Raw genomic sequence first — 13,520 nt, forward strand, 5'->3', positions numbered from 1 at the left:
AGTGGACACTGTACGTCCTCACGCACCTGTTGTGGTTGACAGTTCAGTTGTTGACAGTTCACAGACTGTCAAGCAGTTACATGACGTTGCCTTCTGGTCTGCTACTAATGCACCAGTGAGAGACTCACTGATGTAACCTAGCTTTTATCGGACAAGGTTCCTGTAGATGAGGAAGTTGCTGTTCTCCCTCCTACTGATATTCCCTTGAGGACTCTGTCAGATGGAGAGGAGCCTTAAGCTGCTTAGCCTCCTATGGACTTTAATTAAATCATGATGATTTTTTTAAGGATCTTCGTCCGGATCTTGTAACTGCTGCTCCTCGTTCGCCTTAACGTCAGAACTTACACTAGGCCTAGCTACTTCGAAGCCGTTGTTTTTAAGCTAGTGCTCTCTCGCTCTCCTAGAGAGCGTTACGTTGGCTAGGCGACTGGTTTTTGCACCAGGAGGAGTTTTAGGGATACAGCCTTTGATTTCCCTTCTTTTAAACTGGCTTATAGAGCGAGAGTCTGATATGACACGAGAGAAGTTCTCGGCTTGGGAGTTCATGCCTCTGCCCAGATAGACTTCTCAATTCTGGTAGACTCGCCCTGGCTCCTAGCCAGGAGACACTCCAAGTTGTTTACAGGTCAACTTCTCAGCTTTTGTCGAGCCTTTGAAGTTTTGCTGTACTATTATGTCACACATAACAAGGCTTTCAGGGATGGTAAACGGTTCCGCCTCAGTCGCTAACCCCGTCTGTTGCCACACCTGCTCCCGTAGACCCTAAATGGGCTTTGCTGCAAGACATGCAGTCCAAGCTTGCGTCCTTGATAGAGGACTTAAATGCGGAGAAGAACCTTCTGGCCAAACACCTTCCAACCGGTCGGTTGTGCGCCCTGTTGACGCTGAGGTAACCTACTCGCGTCTGCCAGTTGAGGTGGTTCCTCCTTCTGGCCAACAACCTTCCAACCGGTCGGTTGTGCGCCCTGTTGACGCTGAGGTAACCTACTCGCGTCTGCCAGTTGAGGTGGTTCCTCCACCGATGCGACACAGTGTGGGTTGCCAGCCACACGTTGACGTTAAGCGACGCTCGGAGGTGGTTGTTGACGTTCAGGACGTTCAACAACCAGCAGAGGTGACTTGTTGTGACGCAGTGCGTCAACCTCAGCAACCCGGTAGGGTGTTGACTGCACAACCCAGACGGTCTAGACAGTTTCGGGTTGACGCTGTACTTCCTCGCGCACCCATGGTTGTTGACAGTTCACAGACTGTGCAGCAGTTCCATGATTTTGCGTCCGGCTCCGTCACGCATCCACCAGTGCGACCGGATTCAGCGAGTCAGACGTTGCCCACTCCGTTGCCGTTTCCTCATCAGTTTCGGATGAGGAACCCTCTGATGAGGACGTTGCTGAACAAGACGATCAGCCCCCAGCCCTGCTATCCATCCAGAAGATGCTGAAGAAGGAACGCTGCTCAGTCAGGCTGTGGATGAGTCTGGTAGGGACACTGTCATCCGTGGATCAATTTGTGTCACTAGGAAGACTACACCTCCGTCCTCTTCTATACCATCTAGCTTTTCACTGGAAAAAGGACAAGACGCTAGAAGCGGTCTCGATCCCGGTTTCCGGAAAGATAAAGTCTTGTCTGACTTGGTGAAAGGACTATATCAACCTAAGAGAGGGTCTTCCCCTGACTGTTCAGACTCTCAACCACGTTCTCTTCTCGGACGCATCGGACGTAGGCTGGGGTGCGACATTAGACGGTCGGGAATGCTCGGGATTATGGAACTCGAGTCAAAGGACAATGCATTTCAACTGCAAGGAGCTACTGGCAGTACGTCTGGCCTGGAAAAGCTTCAGGTCTCTCCTTCAAGGCAAAGTGGTGGAGGTGAACTCGGACAACACCACGGCTTTGGCGTACATCTCCAAGCAAGGAGGGACCTACTCTCTGACGTTGTACGAGATCGCAAGGGACCTCCTCACCTGGTCAAAAGGTCTAGACATATCACTAGTAACGAGGTTCATCCAAGGCAACTTGAATGTCATGGCAGATTTTCTCAGTCGGAAGGGACAAATAATTTCAACAGAATGGACCCTCCACAAGGATGTATGCAAGAGACTTTGGGCCACCTGGGGCCAGCCAACCATAGATCTCTTCGCAACCTCGATGACCAAGAGGCTCCCAATATGTTGCTCACCAATCCCGGACCCAACAGCTGTTCATATAGATGCCTTTCTCCTAGATGGGTCACATCTAGATCTATATGCATTCCCTCCGTTCAAGATTGTCAACAAGGTACTGCAGAAGTTCGCCTCTCACGAAGGGACAAGGTTGACGCTAGTTGCTTCCCTCTGGCCCGCGAGAGAATGGTTCACCGAGGTACTTCGATGGCTAGTAGACGTTCCCAGAACACTTCCCCTAAGGGTGGACCTTCTACGTCAGCCACGCGTAAAGAAGGTACACCAAGGCCTCCACGCTCTTCGTCTGACTGCCTTCAGACTATCGAAAGACTCTCGAGAGCTAGAGGCTTTTCGAAGGAGGCAGCCAGAGCGATTGCTAGAGCAAGGAGAACATCCACCCTTAGAGTCTACCAATCGAAGTGGGAAATCTTCCGAAACTGGTGCAAGTCAGTATCCGTATCCTCGACCAGTACCTCTGTAACTCAAATAGCTGACTTCCTCTTATATCTGAGGAAAGAACGATCTCTTTCAGCTCCCTCTATCAAGGGTTACAGAAGCATGTTGGCATCAGTCTTCCGTCACAGAGGCTTAGATCTTTCCAACAATAAAGATCTACAGGACCTCCTTAAGTCTTTTGAGACCACGAAGGAGCGTCGTTTGGTTACACCTGGTTGGAATTTAGACGTGGTACTAAGATTCCTTATGTCAGACAGGTTCGAACCGCTACAATCAGCCTCCCTGAAAGATCTCACCTTAAAGACTCTTTTCCTGGTATGCTTAGCCACAGCTAAAAGAGTCAGTGAGATTCATGCCTTCAGCAAGAACATCGGATTCTCATCCGAAACGGCTACATGTTCTACAACTTGGTTTTCTAGCCAAAAACGAGCTGCCTTCTCGGCCTTGGCCAATATCGTTCGATATTCCAAACTTATCGTATGGTTGGAAATGAACTAGAAAGAGTCTTATGCCCTGTAAGAGCTCTTAAGTTCTATTTAAAACGAACTAAACCTTTACGAGGCCCGTCTGAAGCTTTATGGTGTTCAGTTAAGAAACTATCTTTGCCTAGTCAAAGAATGCTTTATCCTATTTTATCAGACTGTTAATACGAGAAGCTCATTCCCATCTGAATGAGGAAGACCAAGCTTTGCTGAAGGTAAGGACACACGAAGTTAGAGCTGTCGCAACTTCCGTGGCCTTTAAACAAAATAGATCTCTGCAAAGTATAATCGACGCAACCTATTGGAAAAGCAAGTCAGTGTTTGCGTCTTTTTATCTTAAGAATGTCCAGTCTCTTTACGAGAACTGCTACACTTTGGGACCATCCGTAGCAACGAGTGTAGTAGTGGGTGAGGGCTCAACCACTACAATTCCCTAATTCCATAACCTTTTTAATCTTTCTCTTGAAATGTTTTATTATTGTTTTTGGGTTGTCCGGAAGGCTAAGAAGCCTTTCGCATCCTACTTGATTTGGCGGGTGGTCAAAGTCATTTCTTGAGAAGCGCCTAGATTAGAGGTTTTGATGAGGTCCTGTTGTATGGGTTGCAACCCTTGATACTTCAGCTCCTAGGGGTCGCTCAGCATCCTAAGAGGATCGCGAGGCTCCGTAAGGAAGACGTACTTAAAAAGGCAGAGTAATTGTTCAAGTCGACTTCCTTACCAGGTACTTATTTATTTTATGTTTGTTATTTTGAATAACTGCTAAAATGAAATAAAAAATCCTTAGCTCATAATAATGTAAACAATTATTGCTGGTCTCTACCCACCCCCCTGGGTGTGAATCAGCTTATATAATCACCGGCTAAGTTTAATATTGAAAAATGTTATTTTTATAATAAAATAAATTTTTGAATATACTTACCCGGTGATTATATATTAAAGGACCCTCCCTTACTCCCCAATAGAGACCCAGTGGACCGAGGAGAAAATTGAGTTCTGTGTTTACATTGAGTACTGAGTACCTGCACGACAGATGGCGCTGTTGAAGTACACCCCCTACCTGCATTGCGATCGCTGGCGGATTTTTAACGTAGAGTTTTCTGTCGAGCAACAGAGTTGCAGCTTATATAATCACCGGGTAAGTATATTCAAAAATTTATTTTATTATAAAAATAACATTTTTTTTTTATGTTAATAGTTTATGTATGACATGTCTGTTTTGACGTTATTACTTTTTTTTAGAATAATTTATTGTTAATTTGTTCTCTTCATTTATTTATTTCCTTATTTCCTTTCCTCACTGGGCTATTTTTCCCTGTTGGAGCCCCTGGGCTTATAGCATCTTGTTTTTCCAACTAGGGTTGTAGCTTGGATAGTAATAATAATAATAATAATAGAATAGTTGATATTCAAACACAATTTTAAATACTCTATATTTAACCTCTGGTGTTTTAAATAAACTAGATTATCATATGAGCTAAATTTTTGCTGTCCATTCATCTACCAAGGCACTTCTCCCAATTTTGGTGGTCAGCCGACATCAAAAATAAAATAAAATATATTGTAAAAATAAAATACCCTTTGAATCCAAGGATAAAATAGGGAACTAAAGGTACAATTTATGACTTAAATATTTCTGAAATTCTAATGTGTTCATATAAACAATTATCCTTTTCATTATAGTTATCCAGTTTATTGGGACTTTTCTTGTGTAGGATTTATATCATTCTTGAAACCTCAAGTACAGATACAGTATTCCTCATCTAACAAACAATCTCCTTCCTGAGAGATTAGTCCTGTCAAAAACATATAGCCTATGCATCCAACACTGTAGTTAGCATGTAGTACAGTAAATGATACAGTTTTTAGACAATACCTGTTTTTGTCAATGAAATCTAAATAAACTTCTAGTGAAAGAAATTTGAGTCTTTCCTTGAAAAAGGGCATTGAAGTACATGAGATTAGGATACTTACTGTATTGTAAATTTTTTAGTAGACGTGGCTTACCTACCAATCATTCATTTATTCTCATTTTTTTAGCCGATTAGGATTCTCCCCTGCCTTCAAATCATAGAAAAAATGTAGCCTGTCTGTAAAGAATAAATTTCTGTACTTCGAGAAGTTATGCTAAAGTAAATATTTTAATTAGTAATAATAAACATAAAATAATGCAGTATCACAAATTGGCACCCAGTCCAAGCTACTTAAATTTTCGTTAGAAATTGTTTTCTAGATCTAACGTAGCCCATAAGAAAACTTCATAATTCTCATAGAAATTAAATTTACTGTTTTTGTCATCAGATCTTATGGTATTGTTGTTATATATAATCGGACAATGCAATGGTTAGGGAAATGCTGATTGATTTTCAGATGGAAGTCAAAGTAAAATAAATGTTTCAAAATATTTTATTTTTTTTACGTTCATATTTGTTATATTCTCTGAATGTCACAGAACAGGGTATACTCAAGTTTTGATACTAGTGTAATTCCGATACCCTACTAAATCTTATAGAAGAGTTCTTTTGAACTCACCATAAGGATTTATTCTTAAGTGAATGGTGTTTACTGGTCATAACTAAATTAAGTTACAATCTAGGTGAGAAAACACTTGAAGGAATGGATGAAAAGTAAAATGTAGTAAGCAGGATATTGTAAAGAATCTCAAAAGTATTGTCATATAATAGCAGGCAAACCATATAGACCTCATTACCCTCCTAATAAGGTATATACTTCCTATATCTTATTGTTGACATCTTTACGTTTTTTCTTCAAATTGTTTTTTAAATATTTTTACGGGTGAGAATGTTGCTGTCTGAGGATCTAGACATGGAATAGATTATTAGTATACTTGATACTTAACTCTAGGTTATGTATTAATGGAGGTCTCTGTCGACTTCAAATATTGAGGACCAAGAGGTGGGGTGGAGGTGAGGCTTGGTAGCTGCATTCATGGGCTACCTTCTGGGTTGGGCCTCATACAGGAGAGGGAATGTAAAAAAGAAAACTTTCTTTTGTTAAATGTTGAAAGTTTAATAGATATAAAGAGCAGTGAGATCTAGAATTATCAAAATAATGAAATTTTCAATATTAATCTTACCCGATAATCATGTAGCTGTCAACTCTGTTGCCGACAGAAATCTACGGTCGGGATACGCCAGCGATCGCTATACAGGTGGGGGTGAACACCACAGCGCCATCTGTGGTCAGGTACTCTAGTACTTCTTGTCAACACCACCTCAATTTTTCCTCTGTCGTGCCTCCGGCTAGACCTACATGGATACGCTGTTGATTCTGGAGTTATTGCTCACGATTTGGTGATGTATTTGCTCTAGAGTTTAGCCTTCGCTATTCAGGAAGCTATATCATTAGCTTAGCAAGTTTTTTGACAGTAACTCCGTCTGTTGCCGCACCAGCTGTTTTAGACCCTCAGTTTCAACGGACAGTAGCTCCGTTTGTTGTTGTCTTTCTTAAACTCTAGTGGTCTATGCTGCTGACAATGCAGTCTCAGCTTGCGGTGTTGATGCAGGAGTTTCAGGCAGAGAAGGTTAACACACCTCCTCCTGCGAGCGCTCCTCCACCTCTACGCAGTCCAGCCTGCCAGACGTATGATGTTGAGGTTCCTCAAGCTACCTCCATGCGTGAGCTGCCGCATTGGGAGTTGCCAGATACCAGCTCTGTGCAGCAACCTCCACTTTCCTTGAGGCAGGAGCCTCTTGCCACGCGGCAACCTCCTCAACACTTGAGGCAGGAGCCTTATGCTTTGCAGCAACCTCCTCTACCCTTGAGGTAGGAGCCTCATGCGTTGCGACTACCTCCTCCATCCTCGAGGCAGCTACCTCTTGCGGTGCGACAACCTCCACCATCCTCGAGGCAGCAACCTCAACTCCACCTCTGCGCAGTCCACCCTGCCAGACGTATGATGTTGAGGTTCCTCAACCTACCTCCACGCGTGAGCTGCCGCATTGGGAGTTGCCAGATACCAGCGCTATGCAGCAACCTCTTGCGTTGCGGCAACCTCCACCATCCTTGAGGCAGCAACCTCAACTCTTGCGGCAGCCACCTCCACTCTTGAGGCAAGAACCTCAACTCTTGAATGGGCTCTCGTGGCATGGTTGGTTTCGACCTGGCCTTTCATTAGAAGGGGCTAGCGTTCGATCCCAAGTATGAGGTAGAAATTTATTTCTATTTGAACACGATGTTGTGTTGATATTTATCCATATTGACTCGTTAGGGGTAATTTGAATGAATTACTACCAATTGTGTCACGTGGTGGCCCGGGGAAATCTGGTAAAACTCGCTGGTAAAGAGACTGATGTCTCACCAGGTAAATCCTCGGACAGCTAGATTAGTGTCAGGTTCAGATTTCTTTAAAAAATCCTCCTCTACCCATGAGGCAGCCTCATGCTTATGAGGAGCCTCATGCTATGCGGCATCCTCCTCAAACCATGAGGCAAAAGCCTCATGCTATGCGGCAACCGCCTCAACCCATGAGGCAGGAGCCTCATACTATGCGGCATCCTCCTCAACGCATGCGGCATAAGCCTCATCCCTTGCAGCTTGAGCCTCATCCCATGCAGCATGAGTCTCATACCATGCAGCATGAGCCTCATCCCATGCAGCATGAGCCTCATCCCATGCAGCATAAGCCGCACGCCATGCAACATGCTCTGCTTACCTTACAGCATGCTCTACATACAGCATGCTCTGCATACCTTACCGCATGCTTCTCAGTCACACATCTTTGGTTGTTGCCAACTCACTAGACTGTCAAGCAGTTTCATAACGTTGCCTTCTAGTCTGCTGCTTTTGCACCAGTGAAACCCTCACTGAGAGAACTTAGCTTTTCTCGGATATGGTTCCTGTAGATGAGAAAGTGCTATTCTCCCTCCTTCTGATTTTCCCTTGAAGACTCTGTCATTTGGAGAGGAGCCTTTAGCTGCTTAGCCTCCTATGGACTTTTATTTAAGCATAGCATGCTTCCAGGGAGGGTAATGGTTCCACTTCAGTCGCTAACCCCGTCTGTTACCACACCTGCTCCCATAGACCTTGAGCTGTGTTGCAAGACATGCAGTCCAAGCTTAGTCCTTGTTAGAGGATTTTTTGTTTACGGAGTCAGTGTGTCACTGGGAAGACGTTCAACAACCAGCAGAAGTGTCTTGTTGTGACGCAGTGCGGCAACCTCAGCAACCCGATAAGGAGTTGTCTGTACGACCCAGACAGTCTAGACAGCTTCGGGTTGTCACTGTACTTCCTCGCTTCCCCATGGTTGACAGTTCACAGACTGTGCAGCAGTACCATGATCTTGTGTCCGGCTCCGTCAGACGACTAGCTTTTAAGAGCTCCCACAAGTCGTCGCTGTCTGGAGATTCTCAGATGGACTATGGATCTGACCAAGGAACTGGGCCTCCTGGTCAATTTTGAGGAGTCCCAGCTCGTCCCATCCCAGACCATTGTCTACCTGGGTATGGATCTTCAGAGTCGAGCTTTTCGGGCTTTTCCGTCGGCCCCAAAAGATATACTAAGCCCTAGATTGCATCCAGAGCATGCTGAGAAGGAACCGATGCTCAGTCAGGTAGTGGATGAGTCTAACAGGGACACTTTCATCGCTGGCACTGTTCATTGAGTTAGGGAGACCCCACCTCCCCCCCTTCAGTATCATCTAGCGGCTCACTGGATAAAGGACATGACGCTAGAGACGATCTCAGTTCCTGTTTCCGAAGAGAGGAGGTCTACTCTCACGTGGTGAAAGAACAGCTTTCTTCTCAAGGAAGTCTACCTTTGGCTGTTCAGAAACCCGACCGCCGTCTCTTCTCTGACGCATCAGACACGGGCTGGGGTGCGACTTTGGACGGACAGGAATGCTCGGGAACATGGAATCAGGAGCTAAGGACACTTCACATCTATTGCAAGGAGCTGTTGGCGGTTCATCTGACCTTGATAAACTTCAAGTCCCTCCAGCTTAACAAGGTGGTGGAGGTGGACTCTGACAACACCACAGCCTTGGCTTACATCTCCAAGCAGGGAGGGACTCATTCGTGGAAGTTGTTCTAGATCGCAAGGGACCTCCTCATCTGGTTAAAAGATCGAAAGCTCACGCTGGTAACGTGGTTCATTCAGGGCGATATGAATGTCATGGCAGATCGCCTTAGCCGGAAGGGTCAGGTCATCCCCACAGAGTGGACCCTTCACAAGAATGTTTGCAGCAGACTTTGGGCCCTGTGGGGTCAGCCAACCATAGATCTGTTCGCTACCTCGATAACCTAGAGGCTCCCGTTGTATTGTTCTCCGATTCCAGACCCAGCAGCAGTTCACGTGGATGCTTTTCTGCTGGATTGGTCCCATCTCGACCTGTATGCATTCCCGCCGTTCAAGATTGTCAACAGGGTACTTCAGAAGTTCGCCTCTCGCAAAGGGACACGGCTGACGTTGGTTGGCTCCGCTCTGGCCCGCGAGAGAATGGTTCATAGAGGTACTGCAATGGCTGGTCGACATTCCCAGGACTCTTCCTCTAGGAGTGGACCTTCTACGTCTACCTCACGTAAAGAAGGTACATCCAAACCTCCACGCTCTTCGTCTGACTGCCTTCAGACTTTCGAAAGACTCTCAAGAGCTAGGGGCTTTTTGAAGGAGGCAGCCAGAGCGATTGCCAGAGCAAGGAGGACATCCACTCTCAGAGTCTATCAGTCTAAAGGGGAAGTCTTCCGAAGCTGGTACAAGGCCAATGCAGTTTCCTCATCCAGTACCACTGTAACCCAGATTGCTGACTTCCTGTTACATCTAAGGAACGTAAGATCCCTTTCAGCTCCTACGATTAAGGGTTACAGAAGTATGTTGGCAGCGGTTTTCCGCCACAGAGGCTTGGATCTTTCCACCAACAAAGATCTACAGGACCTCCTTAGGTCTTTTAAGACCTCAAAGGAACGTCGGTTGTCCACTCCAGGCTGGAATCTAGACGTGGTCCTAAGGTTCCTTATGTCATCAAGATTTGAACCTCTCCAATCAGCCTCTTTTAAGGACCTCACATTAAAAACTCTTTTCCTCGTGTGCTTGACAACAGCTAAAAGAGTAAGTGAGATCCACGCCTTCAGCAGGAACATAGTTTTCACATCTGAAACGGCTACATGTTCCTTGCAGCTCGGTTTTTTGCTAAAACGAGCTTCCTTCACGTCCTTGGCCTAAGTCGTTCGAGATCCCAAGCCTGTCCAACTTGGTGGGGGACGAACTGGAGAGAGTACTTTGCCCAGTTAGAGCTCTTAGGTACTATCTAAAAAGGTCATAACCTTTACGAGGACAATCAGAAGCCTTATGGTGGGCTATCAAGAAGCCTTCTCTTCCAAGGTCTAAGAACTCAGTTTCTTACCTATTCAGGCTCCTGATTAGGGAAGCACATTCTCATCTGAAGGATGAAGACCTTGCTTTGCTGAAGGTAAGGACACATGAAGTGAGAGCTGTGGCTACTTCAGTGGCCCTCAAACAGAACCGTTCTCTGCAGAGTGTTATGGATGCAACCTATTGGAGAAGCAAGTCAGTGTTCGCATCATTCTATCTCAAAGATGTCCAGTCTCTTTATGAGAACTGCTACACCCTGGGACCATTCGTAGCAACGAATGCAGTAGTAGGCGGGGGCTCAGCCACTACATTCCCATAATCCCATAACCTTTTTAACCTTTCTCTTGAATACTTTTTATGGGTTGTACGGTTGGCTAAGAAGCCTTCCACATCCTTGTTGATTTGGCGGGTGGTCAATTCTTTCTTGAGAAGCGCCGAGGTTAAAGGTTGTGATGAGGTCCTTTAGTATGGGTTGCAGCCCTTTATACTTCAGCACCTAAGAGTCGTTCAGCATCCTAAGAGGACCGCTACGCTCAGTAAGAAAGACGTACTTAATAAAGGCAGAGTAATGGTTCAAGTCGTCTTCCTTACCAGGTACTTATTTATTTTATGTTATTTTTGAATAACTAATAAAATAAAATACGGGATACTTAGCTTCTGTGTTAACATGTATGCTGGTCTCCACCCACCACCCTGGGTGTGAATCAGCTACATGATTATCGGGTAAGATTAATATTGAAAAATGTTATTTTCATTAGTAAAATAAATTTTTGAATATACTTACCCGATAATCATGATTTAATTGACCCACCCTTCCTCCCCATAGAGAACCAGTGGACCGAGGAAAAAATTGAGGTGGTGTTGACAAGAAGTACTAGAGTACCTGACCACAGATGGCGCTGTGGTGTTCACCCCCACCTGTATAGCGATCGCTGGCGTATCCCGACCGTAGATTTCTGTCGGCAACAGAGTTGACAGCTACATGATTATCGGGTAAGTATATTCAAAAATTTATTTTACTAATGAAAATAACATTTTTATTCAAATTGTTTTTTTATGCTCGCTTCATTGTATAACTAGAGTTTCCTTTCACTTTACATTGCCAGATCCTACTTGACCTTAGCAAGAGAAACTGTAGACATGATGCATTATTTAACTCAAGAAGTACCTGCTCCATTCTTAAGGCCTGAGCTGTGTGATAGACTGGCTGCAATGCTCAATTTCAATCTTGCCCAACTTTGTGGTGAAAAGTGTAAGTAAAAGATTTCAGTTTTATGATAAACAATTTTAAAATATTGATGGATAAGATTTTGCACACCTACACTTTAGACTTTAATTTTTATCCTCTTTTTGAGAGATTTATAATTTAGTTTAATAAACTGGATATGTCACCTGCAACATTATGGCATAATAACACATTTGAGGTAAAAATTAAAAGCATGGGGCTAAAGTTTATTAAAATATTTTTATAATTAACAGGTATCAGCAGTAAGTGTAATGCATGCTGAAGTTATGACATTATGATAAGCAATTAAAGATATATGATATAATTCACTTCATTGAAGTGTTGTATATAAATTAACATGAAACTTGAATAATTGATACTATTTCATCTTCAAGTTAATGCCTCAAAGAATATTTTTATAACAAAACTATTTATTGAAAATAGTAACAAGGAGTTACAATATTCAAATGCTAAGGAATTTTCTCAATAGACACTATGGACTGCTGTTAGTTAATTGCTAAGATACTCTTAACTTCAAGTTCTATTGGGTAATATAACTCTAGAATTGTATGTAATTGGTAGGCTCTGACTATGGTTTTAACCCTTTTACCCTCAGGTTATTTGGAACTTTCCAACCCTTAACCCCCAGGGGTTATTTTTTTTTTTCAAGCACATTTTGCAGTATATATTTTTTAAATTGCTCTAACAGCCTTAATTTTTGTCATAGGGAGGTCAGGTTGGTCTCATTCTCTTGGAAAATGCCTGAAGTTTCTAAAAAAAATTATCAAAAATATGCAAAAAAAATTGTAAATAGCAGTTTTTTGCAAGGACGTACCGGTACGTCCATGGGGGTAAAGGGATGTGTTTTGTGAAACGTACCAGTACGTCCTTTGGGGTTAAAAGGGTTAATACACACAGTACATAGAATACCTATGTTCTTGATATAGTTCTTATTCAAAACAGTTATTAGCATGTTTAATATTTAGCTGCAGGAAAATGATCATATTAATTCTATTTACTTTATTTCAGGTGGAAATTTGAAAGTAAGGCAAGCGGACAAATATGGCTGGGAGCCTCGAAAGTTGTTAGAACAGATTGTAGATATTTATTTACATTTAGATTCAGATAAATTTGCTGAAGCTATTGCTACTGATGAGGTAAGGCTGTAATTTGTGAAGTGATTCAAACACAATACTTGTCCATGAAGCTTCTTATTATTTTTTATTACTTTCTCTTAATTTGAAGCACTTTCCTTTTTATTTTACCTCTCCTCACACTATTCTCCTTTTATATAGTGCTCCATACAATCTTCTGCCTCAGGTAGACATTGATTTGAAAGCATTAAATGTTAAAGTAACAGTAACAGTATGCTTATGTTAGATCTTGTTCTTATACCTAATTTTTTTTTCATTTTAATCTTTTAAATTTAAATTTTGCTAATTGATTTCTTTATTATGCTTTTATGTGTATCTATATAGAATACAAGTCTTTCAATTTACTTATAGCATACTGCCTGAATTGTGGCAGTGTTAGTAAATAATAATGAATCAAGTGATTTAAAGACTGGTATTTTTTTTTTCTTTTTATTGGTGAACATTTCCACATAAAGGAAACCCCCAACTATGCCAAGGGAACCCACAACTATGCCTCTACATTATTACTACTACTACTACTGCTCTTTTATATAGAAGTGGTAGTGTTGGATTAGATATTCAATAATGTTAAATAGGAAATGAGGATAAATATTGAAATAAAACAATAAATGAACAGGGATATAAATAAAGTGCTTAAAAATTTTCAATATCAAACTTACCCGATGATCATATAGCTGCATCCCTGCTGCCCGACAGAAAAAACCTACGGGAGGAATA

General features: G+C 42.9%; 1 protein-coding gene across 1 annotated transcript in view; it reads left to right on the forward strand.

The window, feature by feature from the left end:
• LOC137658577 (ubiquitin conjugation factor E4 B-like) overlaps positions 1-13,520 on the forward strand; it is a 144,704-nt gene that overhangs the window by 117,231 nt on the left and 13,953 nt on the right. Inside the window, exons 22-23 of the mRNA XM_068393481.1 lie at positions 11,531-11,676; positions 12,679-12,806. Coding sequence (XP_068249582.1) covers positions 11,531-11,676; positions 12,679-12,806 — 274 coding nt within the window. The remainder of the gene's footprint in view (positions 1-11,530; positions 11,677-12,678; positions 12,807-13,520) is intronic.

Source organism: Palaemon carinicauda, chromosome 1, assembly GCF_036898095.1.
Source record: "Palaemon carinicauda isolate YSFRI2023 chromosome 1, ASM3689809v2, whole genome shotgun sequence".
NCBI classification, from domain to species: Eukaryota; Metazoa; Arthropoda; class Malacostraca; order Decapoda; family Palaemonidae; genus Palaemon; species Palaemon carinicauda.